This window comes from Ambystoma mexicanum, chromosome 4p, assembly GCF_040938575.1.
Source record: "Ambystoma mexicanum isolate Mex_15411 chromosome 4p, UKY_AmexF1_1, whole genome shotgun sequence".
Classification (NCBI taxonomy): Eukaryota; Metazoa; Chordata; class Amphibia; order Caudata; family Ambystomatidae; genus Ambystoma; species Ambystoma mexicanum.
Window position 1 is genome coordinate 1,189,491,244 of NC_090927.1, and position 27,737 is coordinate 1,189,518,980.

The 27,737-nt window shown below is 47.6% G+C and overlaps 1 protein-coding gene across 1 annotated transcript in view; it reads left to right on the top strand.

Moving 5' to 3' along the window:
• Nucleotides 1-27,737, top strand: part of ANAPC1 (anaphase promoting complex subunit 1) — a 2,053,226-nt gene that overhangs the window by 641,449 nt on the left and 1,384,040 nt on the right. Inside the window, exon 17 of the mRNA XM_069606837.1 lies at nucleotides 24,714-24,788. Within this exon, the coding sequence (XP_069462938.1) occupies nucleotides 24,714-24,788 (75 nt within the window). The remainder of the gene's footprint in view (nucleotides 1-24,713; nucleotides 24,789-27,737) is intronic.

The following is a 27,737-nucleotide window of genomic DNA, read 5'->3' on the forward strand; positions in this document are numbered from 1 at the left end:
GTTTAATTGTGTCTATATTTACCGATCCTCGGGTGAGATCCCAGGAGGCATTCCTTAGGTGTCCACTCATACCTCACCACCCCAGCTTTCCTACAAGCCGCTTCTATCTTGCTCCAGAAGCAGCGTGTCTTTGTGCAAGCCCAAAACATGTGGAACAGTTCCGCTCCCTCCGACCCGCACCAAGGGCACTGTGAGGTAGCCTTACTATTAAACTTAGCAATTCTGCCTGGGGTCATATATGTCCTGTATAGAACATTGAGTTGGATCAACCTAAATCTGGCATTCCTAGAAACCTCTCGGGGGATATGCCAAGGCTCTAACCCATTCCCTTTCCGTTATTTTGGTGCCCATATCGGTTTCCCATTTATGTTTCAGCGCTATGCCTCTGGGGTTGGGTTTGTCCACTAGTTGGTTATAAATCCTAGACACTGGTTTCCACCCATCCCCGAGATTATGTAGTACCACCAGTACCGGGACTATTTCTGTTTTTTCTGGCCAATCTTTCCAAGTGTCCTTCGCTACCTTTCTGATCTTGTGATACTATAAAAATTGGCTTCCCGGCAGCTCATCCTTTTCAGTCAAGGACTCAAATTCCCTGAAAGCCCCTTTTTTGTAAACATCACCCCATGTGTAGACACCAAACCCCTCCCATAATCTCATGTTTACTAGGTCCTCCCTGCTTGCGCAGACCTTTGCTGCCAGTGGGGTATCAGGGGAGTATGGGTGGTCACCTTTTGATATTTGTAGGGCCCATTTCCAGACCTTCCTGCCCAAAGTCACAATCATTGGGGTTGCATTCAAGCACTTCAGTGAGATCCAGAGCATTTCTTTGGTGCGCAGGAGCCACCCGTCGTTCTATTAGTCATGTTTCCGAAGTGGCCTCATCCGCAAGCCATTTAGCCACGTGACTGAGTTGCGCCGCTAGATAATACTTCTCTAGGTCAGATAGTTGGACCCCACCTTCCTTATATGGCAGTGGCAGAGTGGACAAAGCTTGTCTTTGCCTCGCAGTGCCCCACAGTAGTTCCCTCAACAGCTTCTCGATCGTGCGAAAGAATGAGGCTGGGATGTAGTGGTGCACATTATGGAAGAAGTACAAAAACCTTGGTGAATCTATCATTTTAGTTATAGCAACCCTGCCCATCACCGATAGTGGGAGTCTAGACCAGAACCCCGTAAATTTTCTGAGCCCCTTTAACGCCAATTTGGTGTTCTCATGCATCAGTCCCGGGGTGTGCCAAATGTTCACTCACAGATATCTAAATGATCGAGGCTGCCACCCAAGCCCCACCTCTGGGAGCTCATCTTCTGGCTTCCCCGCCAGTCCCGCTACTGGGAATATGCAGGATTTCCTCCTGCTGAAAGATCTCCCTGAGAATCTTGCGAACCTCTCCAGCATGTCCAACTCCACTGGAACATTCAGGTGCGGGTCCCGTAAGTATAACAGCACATCAGTGGCGTACAGGGACACCACGTGATGTACTCCTCCCACTGTGATTCCAGCGTCAAAAAATTGTTTTCTAATGTATATTGCTATCGGCTCCAAGCCCAATATATAGAGCATGGGTGATAGCGGACTGCCTTGCCTGGTCCCTCTTTGGATATCCCAGGGGGCCAAAACTATCCTTCCAGTTTTAACCCTGGCCACCGGCGCTGCATAGAGCAGCTCAACCCATCTGATGAAATGCTCACACAGCCCAAACTCTCTCAAAACCACAATCATCCACTCCCAGTATATGGAGTCAAATGCATTTATGGCATCCAGCGAGACTACTGCGTAGTGTTCCCGCCGGCTAGATGTTTGCTCCACAATATGTTGTAAACGCCTTAGGTTGACTGCTGTTTCGGCACTCTGGTCCTCATGTATTATATATCCTATCACCCTGGAGAGGCGATTAGCCAGTATAGTCAGAATTATTACGTTGTAGTTTAACAATGCCAACGGCCTATAGGAGTCGCACTTGTCTGTGGGTTTCCCGCGTTTAGGGATCGGGACCACCAGGGTCTCTTTCATGGTGGTTGGGAGTGTTTTAGTCTCAAATGCTCCCTGAAATACTTCATGTAGGATCGGAGTCAGCTCCGCCGAGTACGTTTTATAAAATGCAGGGGACAAACCTTTGCTACCAGGAGTTTTACTGGTAGCCAATGACTTGATTGCTTCACTTATATCTTTGGTAGTCAATTCGATGTTAAGCATTTCTCAGTGTGCACTGTCTAGTTTGGGTAAGTCTATCTCCTCGAGCGTGTATAATATGTCTTGGTGTGGCACTTGTCTGTCGTGTCATTACAGATGGGGAATAACATTTTCGGAAGGTGTCGTTTATAGCCATTTGCGTCGTGTGCATCCCACCCAACTCATCTTTAAGTGTCGTAATTAGGTGTCTCGGGATTTCATTTTTGCACAGCCATGACAGAAGCCTGCTCGGCTTGTCCTCCTCAGAGTGCACCCTGGTAGTTTTTGCTATGTAATCAAATTTCGATAATCTATTCCAGGCCTCCCTATTGTTTTGCCTGGTCGCCAGCAGTTCCTCCTCCCCCTCTCGTGACCTCTGTGCATTGGCTTCTAGTTGTCTGATCTTCTCCTTGTTTACCTCTAGTTCCCTTTTTATCATCCGCCTGATGCCTCCTGCACCCGCTATAGTTTCCCCTCTTACCACTATTTTCACTGCTTCCCAGACAGTACTCCATTTATCTATGCTCCCCACATTGGTGTCTATGTACTTGGTCAGTTTAGTGCAGAGCTCTTCTTGAAACGTGCCATCCGACAGTGTCGGTCTGCATCCGCCACATTGGTATGGGGGGCCTAGGACCCTTCATTGACCAGACTAGTTGCAAGGGCGAATGGTCCAATATCTATCTACCAAGGTAGGCTGCCGATTCAATCTGGGGGAGATGCGCCCTATCCACAAGTAAGTAGTCAATTCTCGTGTATAGCCCGTGTGGGGATGAGTAATAGGAGAATTCCCTTCTCCCTGGGTGTAGTTCCCTCCACACTTCCGATAGGTCCAGGGTCTCTATAGCCCTCTTGAGTGGCAATATTATATTCCCTCTTCCATTATGTAGAGGGATGGACCTATCCAGGTCGGTGTTGTGCACACAATTAAAGTCCCCACCCCACATTAAAAAAGCAGTCACGATATGGGGCTAGTGTCTCACACAGCCATTTTAAATATGCTGGGGTGCCATGGTTCAGGAGGTAGGAATTCACTATGCAGACCTTGTTTTGTTCAATGCTACCCTTAATGATCAGTTATCTCCCTTCTGCGTCGGCTATCTTTTGAAATTGGGCGGAAGGGCACAGGCGCGTCTATCCAGGTGTACACCCCTGTGCAAATTTAGAGTATCCTACACCAATGCATTGTCCCCCCCCTCCCCAGTGCCTCTCAATTTTGGCAATGTCTACTGTGAGATGGGTCTCCTGTAGCAATGCAATGGAGATTTTCTTTCTTTTCAAGGAGGATTTAATCCTGTTTCTACGCATGTAGGTGCCCACACCCCGGACATTCCACGTCAGAATCTTGATGTCATCCGCCATCCTTATTTGGTACCACACCAACCATCACACCGCCATCATCAGTTCCCCAATCAACCCCCCGCCTCCTTCCACCCCCTTCCACCGCTTGCTTTCGCCCTTGCCACTCGCAGACCATTCCAGCAGCGCACGCAGCATTGTGAAGACGACAAAACTTTTAAACCAGTAACGTGTCAAGAAAATTCTTAACCAACTGCACCCAGCAGTTAGATTGAACTGGCAATGCTCAGGCGCCACCACACCGTCTTGGCCTATCTGGGTCTTCGTGTGTGGGTGAGTTTGGGTCCGCAACTGGCCGACTTTAGTCCTCTCGCTGGGATGTTCCTGGTAGCTCCAGGTTGAGTGCCCCAGCATGTCTACCAACCATCTTAAGGATCTCCTCCTGATTGCAGTGTGTCCAAAGCTTGTGACCTCATATGATTACAGATGGTTCATTAGGACACCGCAAATGCCCGGTGCAACCGTCCCGGTTAAGTCACAGCCTTGTCTCCTTCCACCAGGTTATTATGTTCTAGCCACATGTTGGCTGCTGCCGGGGTCTCCAAGAAGACTGCTCTCCTCTTATTCAGTACTTTGAGCCTTGAGGGGTACATCAACATGTATTTTAGCTTCAGTTTCCCGAAGCCTGGCCTTAATGGGAACAAAGGAGTTCCTTGCTCTTTGCACCACTGGGGTGTAGTCCGGCTAGATGGCAATTTTGGCGTTATCTCTCTTTATTTCTCCTCCTTCCCTTGAATGGCGCAAAATGAGCTCCCTGTCCTGGAAGTTCAGGATTTTTGCTATTATTGGTCTTGGGTACGACCCAGGTGGTGGTTTGCTCAGATGGGTTCTGTGGGCTCTCTCAACCTCAAACCCTTGTGACAGCTGACCCGCGCCAATCTCTTGCTGTAGTAGTGTCTCAACAAACATCGTGGGGTTGGGGCCTTCCATTCCTTCCGGAACACCAAGTAGGTGCACGTTATTACGTCTGGATCGCCCCTCAGAGTCTTCTGCTCTGTCTTCCAAGACCTTGTTCCTTTTCTCCAGTTCCAGGATCCTGGGTTGGATGTCTTTCAGTGCTTCAGCAGTTTCTTGCTGCCCAGCCTTGGTAGCCGACATGTGCTCAGTGAGGTTACGCATATCTTGACGCATCAGCTGCATGTCCGCCTTGACTTCCTCTATTTTGGTATCAATGAAGCTGCGCAGTCTGGCAATGGCTTCTAGCACTTGTTTGTCCTTGGTGTTTTTAGTCGGGCGAACTGATCAGGGCATTCCCCATTGGGGTTCGGTGATTGTTCGCGTGGTTTGGCCGCGGCAAAGGACTCCATGATCGTGGAACCGCCTTTCTTTTGATTTTTGGACAGAGACATATCCTCTGGGGGCTGATCGAGATGGAGTGAGCCCGTGAATTGGTGCTGTGGCTAGTAGGACTAACCTTTGCTGTGGGGTTGGCAGTCTGGTCCAAGGCCAAGCATAGACCTTTGCCCTAGCTGTCTCATACTCCGCTTGATGGGTAACTGGAGTTGTATGTTCCGCGCCCTCCTTCGTTCACCGTGCGTCGCTTGCCACTTTTTTCCACTGTGCAGGGCGATGTTTCACGGTCAGTATACCCTGCAGTGCTCAAGTGTCGCTGGTACCTCCCTTTGCAGGCGTAGGGGCTTTGTTTCATGCATGGTGCACCTGTGGGCTGTGTCGTGGGATGGTGTTTCCAGGTGTGCAGACTGTCAGGTCGCGCAATGGTGCTTAGGCGTGGACTAGGCCCTAATACCCTTCCACTGGTTTATGGGTTTCACCCCAGACCAGACCAGATTAAATGCCTGAGTGGGACATATGTGGCAGTGACCAGTTGCGAATTGCCCCGCTGGTTATTTCAAGTAGTCCCCCACTGACTCGTGTTCGGCTGCAGTGGTAGTAGCAGGTCGTCCTGCTCAAGTTGTTTTTCTCGTGCCCTTGTTGGTATCCCAGCCTCACAGGTAGATCGCGTTGCTCGGTGGGGTCAGCAGTGTTCAGCGCCCTTTTTCCCACTAGTGAGTGCTTAATGAGTGTATTTGACTCAAGTGCTGTCCCCTCCAGGTCTCAACTGATAGCCTGCGGCACCAGCAGCATATGCGGTTCTCGCAATTCTTATGCGCCGCTGCAAGCAGCGCTCGGGTGCACACCGCCTGTGTGTCCTTGCTCCGCAGCCCTCCAGCTGCCTGGGCCAATATCCTCTGTGGGCTCCGATCACAGAAGCCCTGGTCTGTCCCAGTGCCTCCAGGGACTCTGCACCCACACTCTAAGCAAGCATAACCCACGCTGCTGTATGAGGTTGCTCTCCGCCAGGGCACATAGCACTGCTAGTGTTTCAATTGAGCACTGCTGCTGTCCTGCTCCGTCGCCTCAATCGCAGCTCTGTATCCATGTGATATGCGGCGGTGCCCCTCCAAGCTGCGCCCCACTGTGTGCTATTGTGCCCCAGGGGTCGGCTCCTGTCCAGCCAGGCCTTCAGCTGGCACACCGCGGGCCATGGTGCCCAGGCTACCCCCGCTGGTGTGCAGGCAGTTCGCCACCCGCTTCGGTGGCTGTGTCACCAGACTCCACGGTTGCTCCTTGTTTGAGGTCGGGGTCCACAACCAGGCCGACGCTGGCTTTGTTCCGCGCATCGCTGTCCAGTTTCTTCACCTCCAGTCGTGCCACGCAGGGTGTTATGCCGTGACACCCGCAACCGGCGCTCTGTGCCCACTTCAGTGCGGAGCGTTGACCTTCCCCCGCCTCGTCTTCAGATGGCGGTCCCGTCTGCCATTTTGCCGCGTTAGGGGCGCTTCTTCAGAGGCTCAGGAATCTAGTTTGTCGACTCCGTTTTTAACTGGATTTTTAACGATTTGGTGCAGATCCGCTTCCCTCACTTGTAGTTGTGTAGTTGTCAGTCTAAGCGTGAGGTTCTCCCGTAATCAGCCTTTTGTAGGATTATTGTACTGATCAGGTCGGGCGGTCTACAGAGGCAGCTCCTCACTCAATGAGCTCACGCTACGCCCCGGCTATTCCTCTACTAAACTCAATGAAAAAGCGTCTGGCTCCCTCGTTATGAACACCTGCCCTCACAAGAGCAGTTAATCCAAGGATAGAAACGTTATTTCGGGCTAGCCCCTTTGATCCCCTTTACATCAGAGGTCACTCCACTCCAGACTCACTGGTGGTGACCACTACCAGGAAAAGGGCTGGGGTTCCCCTGTCAACCAGGGTGGTGCCCCATGACAAGGAGTGTAAAAAAAACTCTATGCCCTATAAAAGAGGGTTACGGCTGCAGCATCTTTTTCTACACGCATCGCTAACAATACAACTTTATTAGCCAGCTATGCAGATGCTCAACGGGCCATGTTACAGGAAGGCCTGCAGGAGGTTCCTGAACCACTTCGGACTCGTCTTCTGTCCACAGTAACCGAGGGCAGACAAGTAAACCAAAGTATCCTCAAAAACACTTAGGATACCGCTGAGACAGCGGGTCGATCTTTGGCTCAGGGCACCCTCCTAAAAAGACACGTGTGGCTAAGAAACTCTGGGTTCAAACCAGAAACTCAAGTGTCACTCATAAATAAACCGTTGAAAGAGGCTAACCTATTTGGAAAAGCAGCCGACGAAGCTCTCGAGACTGCAAAGGAGGAGCACAACACCATTAAGGTGCTGGATCAAATCACTCAAAAGCCCTCCACAAGGCGAGGTACTGGATCCTGACGCCTTTTTAGTGGCCAACGTTTCTCTCAAAACCAGTACACCTCTGGAAATAATTGTCCTCTCCACAAGGTACCAGCAGATAAACCATCCAGTGTCCCCAAAGAGGCCAGCGTCATGGGAAAGGAAGAGCTGGAACTCTACCCCAGAATGACCCGCAGATCCGGGTTCCCTCCCATGCCTCCCTGGTCGGGGGTCGGCTGACATTGTTTCTTCAGGCATGGGAGGGAATAACTACAGACCAGTGGGTACTGAAGAGCGTGACCCACAGAGTACTGTATAGAGTTCTACCGATCCCCAAAACTCAGACATCCACGCACAAGACGACTGACGCCAGACCAATTTGTAAAGTCACAGACGTTCCGCATGGCCACTCTACAGGAAGTAATTCCCCTGCTCTCGCAGAGGGATTACATGGCAAAATTGGACATGAAAGATGCAGATTTTCATATTTCAATGTTGCCGGCGCACAGAAAATACCTCCAGATTCATGATACAAGACAAACATTATCAATTCAAGGTACTACCCTCCGCACCAAGGGTATTTACAAAGGTACTAGCAGTGGCAGCAGCACACCTGCGCACGCAATCCATCCCGGTTTAGCCGTACCTCGACGACTGGCTGATAACGGGGAACTCCTGCGAAACATGTCTGTCAAATACTCAAGACACTATAAACCTATTCAGCCTGGGATTCTCCATCAACTAGAAGAAATCCAGCTCAGACCCCAGTCAGGTCAAACTATTCCTAGGCGGTCTAATTCGAACAAAGGACGACCTCGTCTTCCCCTCCAACGAGAGGGTCCAAAACATGCTGTTTCAAATCCCTCAATATGTAGCCAGTCGAGAGGTGACAGTGCGTTAAAGCTATGAGACTGTTGGGAATGATGGCGTCATGCATTTATTCGGTTCCTCCCGCACGCTTGCGCATGCGTCCAATGCAAGAGCGGCTCAACAGCCAGTGGTGTCAGGCCAGCGGTCAATGGGATGATTTAGTGGTTGTCTCGCCGCCCTCATTCTCTCGCTGCGGTGGTGATCGAGGGGAAAACCTCCTAAAAGGGAAATCCTTCACCATCCCCACAGTGTAAGCCACTCTGACTACAGACTTGTCTCTCACAGGGTGAGGAGCTCACCTGCTTCAACAGACAGCGCACAGTGTTTGGTCATCAGACGTAGCATCCAACTACATAAACCTTTTGGAGCTGTTGGCAGTTTTCAAAGCACTAAAGACCTTTCAGACACAATTGCAGTGAAAGATTGTCCTGACCCTCACAGACAGCACCACGGCCATGTATTATCTGAACAAACAGGGAGGCACTCCCTCACCAGGGCTATCCAAACTGTCCCAGAACATTTGGAAGTGGGCTCCCAAGCACATGTTCCTTCTGTCACATGTTCTAAGGGAACTCGATCTTCTGGCAGACGTACTCCGCAGAGATTTCCCACTACCCATGCAGTACGAATCGCGATTACACAAAGACATCGTCTCCAACGTTTTTTTGCAGAATGGGGCTCCCAGAGATCGACTTGTTCGCAACTCTGGAGAACGCTCAATGCCAAGATTACACCTCCAGGTACCCCAAAACCTATCCAAGGGGAACGGACTCTGGATCACATGGTCGGAGAAATCTTTTTACCCTCCCATCCCGTCCGCCCACCCCCTCCCCGACTCCCCTAATCAACAAGATAGTGCGCAAGATGCACCTGGAACCAGTCACTATGATATTGGTGGCTCCCATGTGGGCCCGCCAACCCTGGTCGCTCATCTGATGGAGATGTTCCTATCTCCTCCAATGAAACTGCCTTGCCCTTACAACATGTCGCAAGACAAGGGGGAAACACTTCACCCATGCCCGCAAACCTTGAACTTGGCGGCATTGCTCCTGAGGTCCTGAGAGTTCGGGCACTTGCTACTCCCTCAGAGATGTATGGACATACTCAGCGAAGCAAGATAACATAACACACTATATTGCTATTCCAGAAAGTGGAAACGTTTTGTCATCTGGTGCAGCTCTAAGAGCATCAAGCCCATTGACTGCTCTCCTACACAGATCGTTTTGTACCCCACTCATTTACTTGACTCAGGCCTAGTCTTTAACTCGATAAAAGTTCACTTAGCTGCTCTTTCAGCCTACACTACATCACAACAAAAGGTGTTGTGGTCGAAGATACCAGTTATTAAGGCTTTCATGGAGGGAGTAAAAAGAATTCACCCTCCCATTTCTAACCCAACTCCCGGATGGGACCTAAACGTGGTGTTGACTAGACTTATGGGGTCTCCTTTCGAGCCCATGCATAAAGCAAGTCTCACAGATCTCACCTGCAAGACTGCCTTTTTAATAGCCATTACTTTCAGAGATAAGGTGGTTCTGCACACTCACCCTAGGTTTGCGCCTAAATTCATCTTTAAGTTCCATGTGAACCAATCCATAGAACTACCAACGTTCTTTCAGAACCCCTCAAACATGGGAGAAAGAAACCTGCACACACTGGATGTACGCAGACCAGTCATTTTTTTCTACATGGAAAGAACTCGAGCACTAGGTAAAACAAATCAGTTTTTGTTTTCAGTGCAGCAGGTAGAGAGGGGAGACCCTGTCTCCAAATCTACTATCTCTAAATGGATTGTCAAATGCATCACACTCTGTTACACTCTTGCTAAGAGAGAACTGCCCTTTAAGCCTAGAGCACATTCTACTCGAGGCACTGGTGGTTCCATAGCATTCATTGCAAATGTTCCCCTAGAGTCCATTTGCAAAGCGGCAACCTGGAGTTCTGTACACACCTTTACAAAACACTATTGTCTAGACACTCATTCTAGGTCTGATTCTCAGGTGGGACAAGCAGTACTAAGACATCTTTTCTCTACGGTTCCTTCTCAGATCCCACCTCCAACTCCGGGTACTGCTTGCTGGTCTATGCACAGCATGTGATTCTAAGCAGATTAACAAGCATCAGAAGACATGCATTACTTTCTGTAAAAGCATTTCTGATGATTGTATCTACTTAGATTCACATGCGCCCACCCTTCCTCCCCGCTCGTATGGAAGAAACAGACATCTTACTACTTTCTCTTTTTTCTGTACTCACTCCCGATAGTCATAGGCTCCTTCACGGCAGAAAAAATACAATTGGAGGCACCACGACGTGTGAGGGATTTAAGGTACTCTACACGTCACGTTAGGGATAGTGTTACAGACACGCCCATGTCGACGTCCCCTTTCGATTCTCAAAAGACAAGATGCAATACTCTGCAGTGACCACTGGATGTCTGACTATATGCACAGCATCTGAATTGAAGCAGATACAATCAGAAGAACAAGTTACTTTCTTACCTGGTAACATTCTTTCGATTGGGATGTTCCGACGATGTATTCCACATCTATGACATGTAATCACCACAGCTGTGCTGCTTCTGTAGATTTTCTGCGTCCTGCGTCGATGACGTTGATACGCTTTCCGCGAGGGCCTCAGTTGATCCAACGTCACCGGATGTTATAAGTACGACGCCCGTAGCCTCAGTTATAGTTTTTTCCCAGAACGTGTGGCACCAATCTTCTGCCAGAATAACTATAGAAAGCCTTGCGGAAATGGTGGCTGCAATCGCATAAGAAATTCTGTAGAGGGGCAGGCTGGGAGGGTTCGATGTGGAATACGTTGTCGGAACATCCCATCGAAAGAACGTTACCAGGTAAGAAAGTAACTTGTTCTTCAAGGGGATTGGTTCTTTCGACGTATTCCACATCTATGACAGACTCCCAAAGCAGTACCAACGTATGGAGGTGGGAAAAGAATTTAGAATTTTAGAATGCCCAATCAAATTGCAGAATAGAGGACTGCCTTACCAAAGGCCAAATCTTGCCCATGGATAGAATCCAGGGAGTAGTGTTTGACAAAAGTATGGACAGAGGTCCATGTGTCTGCTTCACAAATGTTACGAATGGGAACACCCCTGTGCAGAGCAGTGGAGGCAGCCACACCCCTAGTAGAATGGTCCCTCAAGCGTACCAGAGGGTCCTTACCCGCCAAATGGTAGCATTCCGAGATGGTCAAGATAATCCATCTGGACAAGGTCTGCTTAGTAATAGCTTGACCCAAACGCCTTCCAGCGTATCCTACAAAGAGCTGATTGTCCACTCTGACCCGGGACATGTGTGAGATGTAGAAGCTTAACGCTCTCCTATGATCCAACCTATGGAGCCTCTCCTCTTCCTTACCAGGATGTGGAGGAGGATAGAACGCCGGAAGAATGACCTTCTGGCTTAAATGAAATTCCGACACAACCTTCGGAAGAAAAGGACGACAAACCCTAAGGACATCAGTGTTCCATAAGGACAGGGAAGGGTGGCTTAGCGGATAGTGCCTGCATCTCACTCTGCGAGCAGAAGTAACCACAACTAAAAATACAGTTTTAAAGGTCAACAGTCTCAAAGGGCAAGAATGTAAAGGCTCAAACAGAGCTCCCATTAGGAATTTAAGAACCAGGTTCAAATCCCAACCGGGCACCTGGAAAGGTGACGGTGGGAACACATTAGTGAGCCCTTTCAGAAACGGAGAAATCAAAGGAATCTTAAAATAAGAACACTCCTCAGACGAGCGCTTACATATGGACAGCGCCGCCAGGTAACCTTTAATGGTACCCACGTGCAGGCCCTTGTCGGCTAACGAAAGCAAAAAAGACAGACCCACAGGAATGGCACATGAAAAAGGATCCACATTCTTAACCCTGCACCAGTCGCAGAACTTCCTCCAATGGCAACGGTACAGGGACTTTGTTGCAGACCTTCTGGCCGAAAGCAACACCTCCATCACGTCTTCAGGGAGGTCCCAATCCTTATACCTCAACCTTTCAGAAGCCAAGCATGAAGGTTGAGGGACTTGACCTCTGGATGGAGAACCTGACCCCCCCACCACCCCTCCCGTGGGAGCAGATCATCTCAATAGGGAAGACGGCGTGGAGGGCAGATGGACATGTCGAGAAGGTCCAGGTACTACGTTCTCCTGGCCTATGGCGGAGCAATGAGGATCATTCGGGTACCGAACCTCCGTAATCTCTGGAGCACTTGCGGAATGACGGGGACTGGAGGAAACGCGTACAGTAGTGAGGACCACTCTACTACGAACGCGTCCCCTAAGGCTCCTCTTGGAGGAAATTCATGCGAGCAGAACCTTTCGCACTTCCGGTTGACACTGGTGGCGAAGAGATCCACTTGTGGGTTCACCCAAAGGGCGAAGATCTCCAAGAGAATCTCCTGAGCCAGCTCCCACTTGTGAGAGACCATGCTCTGCCTGCTCAGAGCGTCCACCGCCACGTTTTCCTCTCCGGCCAGATGAACTGCCGAGATCGAAATTTCCTGCTGGATGGCCCAGAACCAGAGCTGCATCGTTTCTCTGCACAGAGGGAGAGAACCTGTCTTCCCCCCCCCCCCTTTTTTGTTGAGGTAGTGCATGGCCACTGTATTGTCCGTCAGAATCAGGACATTCTTCACCCGCACAGATGGCAGAAAAGCCTTCAGGGCTAGCCTGAAGGCCCTCGGCTCCAACATATTGATATGGAGTCTGGACTCCGACAGAGACCAACGACCGCTGACTGTCAACTCGTTGGCATGAGCTCCCCATCCCGTGAGGGACGCATCCGTCACGATCATTCCCTCCAGCCAGGGTAGCCAAAATGGAGCCCCCTTCATCATATTGCCTTCGACGGCCCACCACAGAAGATCCTGGGCGACCGAGGGCGGCACATGAACGGGGTCCGACATCCTGCCAGAGGACTGCGACCACTGCAGCTTGGGAGCCGATTGCAGAGATCTCATCCACAACCTGGCATCTGGTACCAGAAGAATGCAGGATGCCATGAGGCCGAGCAACCTCAAGAACTCTAACGTCGGGAGACTCTTGGCATGTTGAAACTTGTGCACCATGTGCAGAATGTGATGAGCCGTCACCTGGGGAGGGAAACACTGCCCCAGGGATGTGTCGAGCATTGCTCCGATGTACTGGCGCCGCTGTGTTGGTGTCAAGTGGGACTTCTTTAAGTTGAAGGAGAAGCCCAGCTTGTGAAGGGAGTGGCAGGTGACTGACAGATGATCCAGGACTTCCTCAGGAGAGCGCGCCCTGATCAACCAATCGTCCAGGTAGGGGTAGACGTGAATCCCCCCTTTCCTGACATACGCTGCCACCACCACCATGAGCTTGGTGAAGACCCTCGGGCGGAGGTCAATCCGAATGGCAGGACCCGAAACTGAAAATGCGAGTCACCAACCGCGAACCTCAGGTGGTACTTGTGCTTGGGATGAATCGGCACATGAAAGTAAGTATCCTTGAGGTCGAGAGAAACCAACCAGTCCTGAAGTTGAAGGGCCTGGAGGACTTGAGAAAGAGTAACCATCTTGAACTTGTCCTTCCTGTGGAGCTTGTTCAAACCATGCAAGTCCATGATGCGTCTCAATCCCCCGTCATTTTTTGGAATAAAAAAATATGGGAAATACCATCCCTTGTTCCTCTACGCTGCAGGCACCAGTTTATGGCGCTTTTCTCCAGCAGGGATTTGATTTCCTGCAAAAGGAGCAGATCCGGACTCTTCCAAGAGAGATTCCCTGGTGGATTGTCGTGAGGCCTCTGCCGGAAAGGAAGACAGTAGCCGTGGGCTATGATCTCCAGAACCCACACATCTGAAGTAATGGCACGCCATTCTAGAAGATGCTGCGCCAGCCTTCCCCCCCAACCGGCGAACCATGGTACATGGCCTCATGACTGAGCGGAAGCGGCTGGGGCAGTGCTTGAGGGCAAAGAGGCAACTGCCCGAGCGGCCTTGGCACCTCGAGTACCTTGTTTTCCACCTCTGGTACTCCTACGGTGGCCCCTTTGACTTGCAGCTCCCCTCGATCTGCCAAAGGAAGAGAAGTATCAAAAGGAACCTCCCTTCCATTGCTGTCCGCTAGGACGAAAAGGCAGAGGTTGGCGAACTGCAGCGCTCAACGACTTTGCTGCAGCTTTGGAGGTCTGCAACCTCTCAAGGCTCTTGTCAGCCTTGCTGCCAAAAAGATGTACTGCTTATAAAAGGAGGAAACCCGGAATATTACTGACTAATACCAAATTAGCAGTGTATACCTTGTCTATATCCGGAAGGATAATAGTCACTGTATCGGGAGACAAAGTTTAAAGTTAGGTACTACAGGTGCCTTGCATTAACACTTGAAGCAAAACAATATAGGGGACCAGTTGGAAAAATAACATCAAATTTTAATAATAACGAAAAAATCAGTAAGTCTAAAACATCCAATTACACAGATTGGTCCATGACAGTGCATATAAAAAATCTTACAATGTACAAACAACAAAATAGGAAATACGTTGCCGGCTTAAGTGGCTACTTTACAAAAATATTACCAAAGGAATATGACCACTGTGGTTACTCGTCTAGCAACAAAGTGTATAGTACCCGTCCGCATATGGATCAATATGTCATATAGTAGTATCCCTGTTTAAAGTCCAGAGATGTGTCTCGACATGTTTCTGTTCCTTAGGGCAAAGTGTGGAACATTCATCAGGAGGTAACAATTCAACAGTGTTGCCTATTTTACAAGAAATGATGGTACACAGATTCATTCGAGCCTAATAGTACCTGTAAGAGATAAAAACAACAATAGACATCCAAGATTAAGTTCATGACTCACTGTGTACTTGGGGAGGTTCAAACAATGAACTAGGCAACAACAAAAGGGTAAAATTACCTATGGTGGTGCCAGTGGGGGCTCTCTACTTAGATTAGTAGGTGTAGGTAGGCGGCCATCGCGACCCTACAAAAAAATGGATGAAAATTGCGGTAAATTAATACACAATCCAGCCTCCTAGCACATATAACATAGCAGCAAATACCTAGAGTATGGCACAAGGGGGGGATTATCAGTAAATGTAAGCACCTCTAAGTCAGACGAGTGGCCGATAGCAGTTTGTTACAACTCGGTGTCTCGAGGGCGTATAGAAGCATGGGATGACCGTGGTGGAGGGGATCTACAAAGCGTAGTAACCCTTGCAAGCAACTAGCCCGAAATAAGAAGGTACCAGAGGGGTCAGTATGTGTATGGTAAGAGATAGACTAGAAAAAGTGTCAACGTGCTTTTCCGCAGTGGCCTGCGTCGGGAACAAACAATACAAAACACTTTACCTATGTCATCCATTGGTTTGCGAGCAGGAATGTATCTCCGCGGTCATTACTGAAAAGAGGGTCAAAAATAAAATGGACAACATTACTTAGTACCTGTTGCCACTAAAAAGCCTTGTGAAACGGGGGGAATTGTAGTAAGAAGCGTCTGGCGAGTGTCTTACCCAGTGTGAAGAGGTGCACAGGATGCAGGTCTTGCGTGTGCAACTAGCCGAATGTGAGACGCTGCCACTGTTGACAGGTCGTCAAGGAGACCCATACAGTCCTACTTCTATGTCGATGATTCCGAAACACGGTGCCGAATACGGCAACGGAACGGCGGCCATTTTGGAGTGAAGTGAACTATACACAACTAAAGGGTAACGTAAGTGTCTGTCAAGAGGGGAATCTTCGGGCGCAAACGAGCAATAGCCCTTATTGCACGGAGAACTCTGGTGAAATGTAGGGGGGGACACCAGACCTTATCTGTAGAGAGTTAACAAACAGAAAATGAATGTTAAAGGATTGTCTCATTGAGCCTCATCAAATCAGACCAAATCCGTAAAGATATAACAAATGCAAACTACATATGATGCAGTCGATTGACTCATTGAGCCCCGTCACATCACTGTGAAGGGTGAAGATCATCTTCTGTTCCATTTTCAACAGTTGCTTTTCGCGTGTTATGTTGTTCGTTCCTTTCAAGGCCAGGAGGACTGTCCAAGTGAAGTCCTCGTATTTGTGTTTCAGGAGGTTGAAATGCTTCACAAGGGGAGCATTCTCCGCTCTGTTCTTCAGACAGCTACGATGTTCCATAATGCGTGTTTTTACTTTTCTGACAGTTTTTCCAACATAATGCAGTCCACACATGCATGTAATCATGTATACCACATACTCAGTATTACAATTGGCCGCCGGTCCGTTGCCGTATTCGGCACAGTGTATCGGAATCATCGACATAGAAGTAGGACTATATGGGTCTCCTTGACGACCTGTCAACAGTGGCAGCATCTCACATTCGGCTAGTTGCACACGCAAGACCTGCATCCTGTGCACCTCTTCACACTGGGTAAGACACTCGCCAGACGCGTCTTACTACAATTCCCCTTTTTAGTGCCAACAGGTACTAAGTAATGTTGTCCATTTTATTTTTGACCCCCTTTTCAGTAATGACCGCGGAGATACATTCCTGCTCGCAAACCAATGGATGACATAGGTAAAGTGTTTTGTATTGTTTGTTCCCGACGCAGGCCACTGCGGAAAAGCACGTTGACACTTTTTCTAGTCTATCTCTTACCATACACATACTGACCCCTCTGGTACCTTCTTATTTCGGGCTAGTTGCTTGCAAGGGTTACTACGCTTTGTAGATCCCCTCCACCACGGTCATCCCATGCTTCTATACGCCCTCGAGACACCGAGTTGTAACAAACTGCTATCGGCCACTCGTCTGACTTAGAGGTGCTTACATTTACTGATAATCCCCCCCTTGTGCCATACTCTAGGTATTTGCTGCTATGTTATATGTGCTAGGAGGCTGGATTGTGTATTAATTTACCGCAATTTTCATCCATTTTTTTGTAGGGTCGCGATGGCCGCCTACCTACACCTACTAATCTAAGTAGAGAGCCCCCACTGGCACCACCATAGGTAATTTTACCCTTTTGTTGTTGCCTAGTTCATTGTTTGAACCTCCCCAAGTACACAGTGAGTCATGAACTTAATCTTGGATGTCTATTGTTGTTTTTATCTCTTACAGGTACTATTAGGCTCGAATGAATCTGTGTACCATCATTTCTTGTAAAATAGGCTATACTGTTGAATTGTTACCTCCTGATGAATGTTCCACACTTTGCCCTAAGGAACAGAAACATGTCGAGACACATCTCTGGACTTTAAACAGGGATAATACTATATGACATATTGATCCATATGCGGACGGGTACTATACACTTTGTTGCTAGACGAGTACCCACAGTGGTCATATTCCTTTGGTAATATTTTTGTAAAGTAGCCACTTAAGCCGGCAACGTATTTCCTATTTTGTTGTTTGTACATTGTAAGATTTTTTATATGCACTGTCATGGACCAATCTGTGTAATTGGATGTTTTAGACTTACTGATTTTTTCGTTATTAGTAAAATTTGATGTTATTTTTCCAACTGGTCCCCTATATTGTTTTGCTTCAAGTGTTAATGCAAGGCACCTGTAGTACCTAACTTTAAACTTTGTAAAAAGATGTACACCATCAAAGGGCATGTTGAGAAGCCGGGCTTGTACGTCTGGAGCAAACCCCGACTTGCGCAGATTTGCGTGGTTGCGGATCACGGTGCTCACCGCCATGGACCGGCTGACGCAGTCTGCCATGTCCAGACCCGACTGAACAGATTCACACATGGCATCCTTGCCATCCTGAACGAGGGCAAGAAAACCATCCCGTTCCTCCCCTGCGGGAATATGTTCAGCTGTCAAAGACACACAATTCCACAGAGTGACTGAAACCTGCTAAGGCACACACGGAGTTGGCTGCCTGTAAAGCCATACCCCCTGAAGAAAATACTTTCTTCGCCCAGCCATCAAAGCCTGCTTTGATGGGGCCGTGGCCGCCTGCATCACCAAACTCGCCGGAGTGGGCTGCGTAGTCCAGTAGCAGGGGTCGCTACTGGCTAGACGGTATTTTTTCGGCAATGACTTGCTCACTGCCGGGAGACTCTCCGGAGCAGTCCAAGCCACCGCCACCCTTCTCTGTAAAGCCATATGAAATGGCAGCACTGGGTCAGTGGGTGGACCTTGGTCAAGGATATCCATCAGGTCATCCTGCAGAAAATCCACTGGTGGCGCAGACTGGTAAGTGTTACACAGCACCCTCAGTGCAGTAACACAGGGGTGTCATAGTGACCCCCAAACATAGACTCCATACCCTGGGACTGACTACTGTCTCCCAGGGCATGTAAAGTCACCATTGACTTTACTAGTCTTAAATTGTGAACAGAACCAGTACAAACCATCATATTGTGGAAGTACTGGTAGGGGTTATTAGATTGCCCTGGGTCTGTTTTTCGAGGGGGTACTGTGCAGTTCCCCCTCTTCGAGTTTCTGGCTGGTGGCGGTGTTTACCACGCAAAATATTCCACCGGAATATTTCCTATGGGATTTTCCCATTCATTTTAAACGCACCACCTTTTTGGTGCAATGTTAAAGATACCGCCGGGTTATTTATTTAATATTAATTCCCCGGTTGGGTCTTTTTGCCAGGACTCGGTTTTAAAATGGCGTTTGTGTTTGCCTCTAACTCCAACCCAAGTTGAGCCCTTTGTTCCACTTTTTGGCGGGCTTCTGCACAGAAGCCACCAAAAGTGGTGCCACTCTGTCTGGGTCTACAGGATGTGTGGGAGGGGGGGGGTTTAGGCACCCTGGACTGAGTTGCCGAGGCAACTCAAGTCGCACTCTTGTGTGATTGTCCCAGTGGTGAGCCGCCTGGCTCACCACTTAGCATGTTTGAGTGACAGCTAGGACTGATGAATGGGGGTTTTCTGCATAAAAGCAGGGCTTTGGGGACTGGAACCTCAGAAGTCGCCACAGGACCAAAGAATCTGAAGAGGGAGAAGCTGAGCCGACCTGCAACGACGACACCACCGGTGGAGCCCTGCTGAACCGCCTCACCACTTCCCGACGACAGAGAAGATCTTCATCCCAGAGAGTCTTCTTCTGAACTGGTGGGGATAACCAGTTGGCCCTCTTTTCGTCTTCCTGGATCGTCTCGTGGTCGAATTGCCCGTGCCAAGCACCCCGGCGGCCGGATAGCCACACTTCACCACTACCGCGAATAAAAGGGTAGTACCTTTTAACCGGGAAACTCCCCGGCTGGTTTCTTCCCTGGCAGTGCAACGACCTCCAGCTTTCCTCCACGTCGAGATCTTCTCTTCACCTGGATGAAGCACCGGTTTGCACCCGCTGCCAGGAACAACTGCCCCCGCTGGAGCTTTCTCACCATTTCAGGTACTGTGTCACGCCTGGTCTCCCTTGCAACAGACTGTTCAAGGTGTCCCGTAAATCCTTGACTCTCTATCCTGGGGTGACCTGGGGCCTGTTAACTAACTTTCTCTGAACTGATCCAACTCTTTTTGAACTATCTGCAAAGACTTTTAAAGTATAATTCAACTGTGTGATCTTGGACACATTCCGCCTTGCTCTCTCGAAGAGTGGGCCTGGCCTATGAACTTTCTTGCTCTACAGTAGACTTTGCCTTCCCTGACTTGCTGTGGTTCTTTTAAAAGTGTTGGTATTGTGTGCTTTCCTAATTCTGCCTTTTCCCTCCCTTTTTAACTAACTTATTGGAGTGCCATCCTAGGTTAAGCGCTCACCTCTGTCTGCAAATAAGTGGTGTTTTAACGAAGACTTGTTCAATAAGTAATCAGGGATGTATATATATTGATAGTGACTGTGTTTGAACTTGCTTGCCATATTAGTGTTAGTGTATTTTACAAGTGTTTTTAAATAAATAATTATATACTTTTATACCAAAGCTCTGGTGTTTGCTTGTGCTACTGTATCTCTGTACCTATTTTGTATACTCTATATACTGTCTAACTCTTCTTGAGAGAAGTCTGGCTGCTCAGCCACAGCTACCAGGTAAATCCGGGTGGTACAGACTGCTACCAATTGGGTTTACTGCCAACACCTGTGGTCCTAAGCCTTTTGCAGTGGTCCCTAAGGGAACTGCACAGGTTTCTGCCTAACACAGACCACCCCAAGTACTTTGTCACCCTCGATATGAGACGCCGGTATGAAGACTCGGCGTGCGTGCCAGGCTCAGGCCTACTGAACTCAACCTCCGGCGAGGTGTCCAGACCACTGGCATCGTGCAAAGACTGACGTAGGTCTTCCAACTGGCTATGACCAGACAAGAGTTTGTCAGGAACCAAACCTTCATCAGACCCTTCATCCACCTCAGAGATGTAATCCAGAGGCTGGAATAAATCCCTGGATGAGACCACAGAAAAAGGTTCAAATACAGGCCTCAGTGACTTCTTCAGGGCCTTCCTCAGAGTTTCCACCGATGCACGGGTTACCTCCGGTGAAGCCTCCACAAAAGGCGCGGAGGATGTCGACGGAATTGGCGTCGACGTCTAGTGTGGCGCCGATGGCTTCGACACAGGCCTCGAGGGCGTTGCCCCCAGCGTGTCCTTCGACGGCCTCAGCGTCGATGACTTCCTCGGAGGCGGAGCCTTGAGAGAGTCCCGCGACGGACATGGTGCCGATGGCGTCAACGTCTTCTTAGAAGACCTGACAGGCTCCGACGGTCTCGGGGGCGTCGAGGACCGGGACCTGGAGCGGGCATGGCTAGAGCGATCCACCTTGTCCGATCGGGACCTCAAAGGCTCCCGATGATAGCGCCTACCTGCGAGCGGTGGCCTTAACACGTTCCCTGCCGGCTTCTCGCGAAGGCGCAGATGGAACAGAGCCCTGCGATTCAAAAATCGCCATCATCTCCTTACGAAATGCGTCCCATTCCGCAGGAGAGGAATGCTTGTTGGGATAAGCAACCCGCTGTCTAGTGGAGTCCTCGGACCAGGACGGGGAAGGCGACTGGTGACGGGGCTTCCGCGAGTGCCTCGAGGCAGAGGAATGGCGGGAACCACTCTGGGACCGAGACCCCCCTGGACTTGCGCCGATGATGCAGAGAGTCGCCCCTCGAATCGTTGGCCGAAAGCCCAGCGGTTTCAACTGTCAGGGTTTGAAACCCTACCTACAGAAAGCTTCTTCTTCTGCTCCCACAAGGCCTTTGACGTTACCGACTGGCAATCGTCAGTTGTTGGTGGCGTGGTCCTCGCCAAGGCGCCAGAGGCAGATGTCGTGCGGGTCCGTAAGTGACATCTTGGAACCGTAGTCCCAACACTTCTTGAATCCTGACTGCGGGGTAGAAGAAGACGAAGACATGATATCTTCACAAAACACCAAGTTCGAAGAACCGATAGAACAGAAGAACCGAGGCGCGCCGAGATTTCCGAAGCAAACGCGTTCCCAGAAAAAACAGAACTGAGGCTACGGGCTTTGTGCGTCCTACTTATAACATCCGGTGATGTCAGCTCAACGGAGGCCCTCGAGGACAGCGTATCGACGTCATCGACCCAGACGCCGAAAATTATCCGAAGCAGCACAGCTGTGGTGATTACCTGTCATAGATGTGGAATACGTTGGAGGAACCAATCCCCTTCAAATGCTTTTGCGGTAAGTAATGCATGTCATATGATATAATAGCTTATTTATAACGAGCTTAATACCCAGAGGTTTCTAAGTGCGGACACAAGGATCAAACCTATGTTGCTCCATGTCGTCTTGCTTCCAAGGCGAACTCTTTGCCCCTGAGCTATCCTTCCGAGATGTATTGGAAAGAAGTTTAGGAAAGCATCCAAATATAAGGTCAGTGAATGGACACCTAGTGGCAAACTCTCTCATAATAGATGTGTTGCTGAAGTATGCTTATAACTTAGGAAACCTGACCGTCCCACTTCCTAGATAAAGTCATTTAATATGGTTCTATGATGTTTGCTCTAGAAAATGTGTTCGAGGCCCATTTGCTCAAATCTTTAAAATGTATTTTGTACACCGTTTGCTACAAAAAATGCAGGGAGATACCTGCAAACCTCCGCCCCACACCTCCCCTCCTTAAATACCTAAACCTAACCCCCTCCACCCATCTTCTTATGCAGTGAAATTTGTACAAATAAAAACATTAACAAAAAATTAATAATAATAAAAAAAGTAAATGAGCCTCACACATTTGCTTTTGGTGTCATGTGTTTTAGCTGAGTTGGACTAACATATATTCATGACAGATGAGCTTTTTCACCAAATGTGTAATCCTACTACATATGTAGGGCACACATGGAACTTAATAGGTAGGCGTATATATATATTTTGCAGACAGCATTTCAGTAAAATGAGGCTGGTTTTGTATTTGAATTTTATTTATGCATTGTGCACATATTAATGATGCTTTGCGGTCTTCGTGCAGTCTGGGTTTGAGAAAGATTATCATTTATTTATGGTACCCGAGAGAACACTGTAAAACTATTTTTTGTTTATGTAAATAGTCACAGATGTTCTCGTAAATAACTGGGCTGATATCCCAACTACTGGATGTATCCTTAATATGGAGCTCAAAGTCAGATATTCTAGGAGGCCTTGGGTCTCATGAAGTGAAGGTTTTGGGATATGCTCCACATCCCTTCAGAATATGTACACATATTCTCTGGGAATATGTTTTGAAAGCAAGTGGAATATAAAACCTAAGCAGTCCAGAAGATATATAAATCGATTCTGGGAGGAGTTGAGTGAGGTGGGAACCCCATGCTGGATCGCAGTCTCCATTCTGGCTTATGGGGAAGAGAGTGGTAGGGCTCTTTTTTCTTTTCTTCTTTTTTGCTCCTTTTTCTGAGCAGAATTTCTGCAGCTCTAAAATTTGATTTTTGTTGCACAGGCTTAAAAAGCTTTTCCTTTTGACTTTTTGAGAGAACTAGGCTTTTGTATTGAGCTGTAGATGGAAGTACCAAGCACTTAATTGCAGCAGCTCAAACCCATTGAACTACATTAATTGGATTTGGCTTATGTTCGCATCATGGTTAATCCAATTGACACCAACTTTCTTTTAAGGCTTTTATTATAGCCATTAGAGACTATGGTTTATTTGTGGTATTTCAATTGGATTTGATATTTTCAAGGTTTTTGTGATTTCTGGGATTGTACAACTCAAGCCTCCATTCAGCTTCAGGCAGACCGCTTTGAACTACCTACTGTTAGGAGGGGTGCGAGTATGAGAGAGAGGTTTCACCCATTTTTATATCACATTGAGAAGATTTATTAAAGGCAAGATATTGTGAGGGAATTCAATTGATGGTTCATTCATCTATGGGTGGCATGTTGGTGAAAGCCAATTAGAATTAACATTGCCTTTAAGAAGTGTTTCACTATAGGAAGCATTCCTGATAAAGCTTTACATAGAGGCTATGACATGATAGAAGTGTTTTCATTAACAGCCTTTATTATATTGAGCGTGTTGTGCAATCAAAATGATAATTGCAATGATTTTGTTTGACTTTTTTTCTTCTAATGAGAAATGAGGAGCAGGAGGGTGAGAGTCTTTGAGAATCTTTTCATGCACATACATATATTTGTTTAAGGGCATCTAGGGGGCACCTATGTATATTGCAGTATATAAGGAATTGGTTGGTAAATGGTTTAACAGTACTCCCTCTATAAATGTAATGACATTGGTAAATCAGTCATGTGTAGATGAGTGAGGGTTTCTAGCCTACTGCATGGGTTTATTCTCCACTCTTTGATGCTGAGTGACATATATCTGCTTTTCTCTACCGCCATAACTACCACAAACCTACTGCAGTGTCTAGCACACTCCCTATGGGGGTGGAGGAAAGGCTCTGGTTGTAGAGGTGATACAAATCACACCGGTGGAACTTGTTTGGCTAGTACCACCCTTTGGGTGCAACATCACTCTGGATTACCTTGGTCTCTTCAACAGTATGGGAGTGGAGGACTAAGGCTAGAGCTGACTGACTGCCTCGTATTTCCTGGGCTAGCTCGGTTCCCTCCCTTTCTCTGGGTAGATGGTGTAGATGCTGCTGTGACGAGACTGCCCTCTGTGCATGACATGGTTGGGTGAGGGTCAAGGGCTGAGGTTTGTGGCAGGATGGTAGCATGGGTCATTGGCATCTCCTACCATGCTGCTCTTGAGCACATCATGTTGCTTGTCACAGCACACTAACCCTTTGGTGACTCCACCAATACAGTCAGGCAGGGGACATCTTCACAGCGGAAATAGTTTAGTTATGCTGAGTTCCGTTGTCACTGTATCCAAGGTCCTAGCACTCCTATTGTGATAATGGTAGTTTGTAGTGGTAATACAGTCTTGGTTGAATACCTTTTAAAATATTTGTAGCTTCAGGTGCAGAGCAGAAAACATCAACCCTGGCATATGGATTGTCTATCAAACAATGAGAGAAAAGGTTCCCTGTCCGTGTGCAGGGGACGGGAGTTCACTATCTGGTGCTCTAGTAATTAATAATAGTATGTAAACATAACAAATTCAAATGTTATAGATTATTGTTATTAGATAATGTGTTCTATGGAGGAGGTACAATTTGTCTTCCTAACAGTTTGGCTTACTTGAGCCCCAGATAGTGTGCAGGGGGGTGGAAGTTCCCTAACAGGGAAGGTTTTCTCTCATTATTCCATTGTCACTGTATCATGGTATAGATAATTTGAGGTACTCTTGCGATCTGACCTTTCCTGCAAGCGGTATTATGCACTTAATATTTTTTTTCTTTGCAGCTTGATTATGAAGGAGCAATTTCTCCGATGATTGCTCCCAAAAAGGCACGACCTTCTGAAGCCGGAACCGATGAGGTAAGCATCACTATTACAATCCATTTGTATGGAAAAGCCTGTCATTGCTATTTTAGGAGTTTATGGCTTCTAATGGCCAATGGCTGTCCTGAAGCTTTTCTTATTGAAGGATTTGAAATACAGTTTGAGAAAGAAAGATACATTTCTCAGAGTAAAACTACTGGAAACTTAAGCATGGGAGACTGTACCTTTATATCATTTTGGGAAAGCATTGAAATATGTACGGAGGTGGAAACGTTGACCTCCATATCTAATATGTTGGGAAATGTATGTGAAAGTTTCCTTTCTAATGGATTGTGTCCTCCCACAGATTCCTCATCTTAGATAGAATAGTCCCTCAATGCTCTTCATACCTGTGTCCATCAGTGTCGATCTATATTGCTAAAATATTATCTGGAACTTTGTGACCTAGGGAAGGGAGTCATTCCCCCAGGCCTATAGTTTGCAACTTTGGAGCACCAGCAGAAGGAAGGCATTCTCCTGGGATAAGGACAGTGCTGCTTTCATCCTTAGTTTACTAGTGTAAGGGCCAGAAGTAGGGTTTTCTTGACACAGGATGGTGGACACTTTTTTACTTTAACAGAAGTCCTGACATGTTATGTCATCTGCATTTATTAAACGCTGCCCACACCAGGTAGGGCATCATGGCGCTGGGAGGTAAACTATGCATGAATCGGGGAAACAAAGAGAAGCTCAGGCTGAAAACCGAATGGTTTTCAGGGCGTGTCGAAAAGACATGTGGTCAACAGTCCCCCATAGAGACAGTGGGAATGAGTTGCATAAAAGGGCCGCAGCCACATAGAAAGAACGACGACAGTTTGAATCAGGGAACAAGGATCTGCAAAGCGGTAGAGGAGCGTAAGCAGCAGACAGACATACTGAATACGTTTTGCCTGAAAATATTCCAGGACAGTTTTGTAAAAAGCCTGGTGAACTAGGCATAGAGGGCCTTAAACCTCATCCGTCTGGTCACAGGCAGCCAGTGCAAAGCGTGCAGAATAGGAGATGCAGAGGCCTAACGAGCAGCACCCATGGCCAGCCTGGCTGCAGAATTTTGAAGGAACTGTAACGGCTGGAGTAAAAAAATGCGCTGCCCCAGGAACAGCAAGTTACAATAATCCATGGAGCTGGATGTAAGAAGAAACTACCAAAGAACGAATAGAACAGGGAAGGTAAAGCAAGACCATATGCAGAATGCGCAATTTAAAAGGAACTGACTGGCAGGTAGCGCTGACCTGGGGCTGCATGTACAATGAAGCAGAAAGCTTCTCACCCAAGTTTTTTACTACTGCAGACGGGGTCCAATTTCGACAGGCCTGGAAGCTGACGACCATTCTAGGTATAGACTAATCCAATTCAAGATTCTAAACCGAACATACCTCTCCCCGGCATGCCTTATGAAAATATTTCCCTCCTTGGAAGGAAGATGCCCCAGTTGCAGCACTTTGGAAGCTGGTATAGTGCATATGCTATGGTCGTGTCAGGCACTCTCTGGGTTCTGGGATGCCATACGTCATGCATTGGATGAGATTGTGGGTCAGCCTCTGGTATGGGAACCCTAGGTGTGTTTATTGGGATTAGTGGAGAAGCTGAACCTTTTGAAGTGCAAATTGGTCAACGTTGGACTTGTCTTGCCAAAAAAAGCTATTCTGATGCAGTTGGACGATTGGTTATATGATATGGTTTGGGCAATGACATTGAAGAAACGTACGGTAACTTAGTGGCCCGTGTGATATTTAGGGTGATTTCTGGCAGAACTTGGAGCGCCAGGAGGTGAACAATGTGGGCAATTAGTCAACATTAAGAAAATATTGTATGTATTTCAATATAAATGTCAGCAATCCTATTAATGTTTGTTTGATTTGCAATGCTGTAACCCTGGGCATGGTAAATCATTTTTTTTTTTAAGAGTGTGATTTTATATGCTGTGGATGTGTTCTGTTTGCAGTAGGTTTGGCTTCTGGAGGTCCCCCTCTGTGGATGGTTTTATTATACTTTCCCTGGCATTTCTAGGACATTCGGCCTTTGGTTTGGTTGATGATAGTAATAGTCTTCATGCGGAACCATTGCTTTACTTGCACCCAAATGTGTTTCTGCAAGCGATGCAGTTAAAATGGGACACTTCTGCTTATCCTTTGTTAAATTTCACCCTGATAATGAACCTGTACTCGAACCCTTCAAAGGTTTCCCAGCTACACTTATTTAATGGAATAGAGAATATTATTTTTAATTGGCAAATCTTAAACTACAATTCTATATTTTTTTGTGTGGTGACCTGAATGCTTTGTGTGATCCAATCGTAACAGATGAACACTATACATCCACAAATAATGCTGTGATAACAAGGGGGAGGGCATGGATGTCCCTCATGGATGTGTGAGGTTTCTGCTTTCGAAATGGAAATGTGTTGGGTGACGAAAGAACTCACCACACTTAGTCTAGAGGGTCTTAGACCAACATTTTGTGACATAAAACATTTTTATTAATGTTGAATCCTTGAATATTGAAGCTGCTAGTTATCTCTCATATCTTGGTACAACCACAATATAAGTTTTCAATACATTTACATCTTCTATGTGCTCAGAGAAGTGTAGTTTTATGAACTGTTAAGAACCTTTTCCTATTGTGACAGGAGGTATATGGGCTGATGCAGTATCTTAATAAGCCCCAGTTTGTCCATTAATGCGCTTATGACCCTGAGTTACAGTCCAAAAAATGTTACTGTAAAGAGCTTTGAGAGGAACACCATGGTAGATATTATCCAGCGTAAGAGAATAAGAAACATGTATAGGATTTGGAGACGACAATATAAGTATAAACATTTGTTGAATGATTCGCAGAAAATGCTTTATTCATAGTTGGCAAAGATATTTTTGGTGCCTAATAAACGCTGATTCAAAGTTCCAAACCAGTACTCAAGCCAATCCCATTTCAGAAGATAAATGGTCA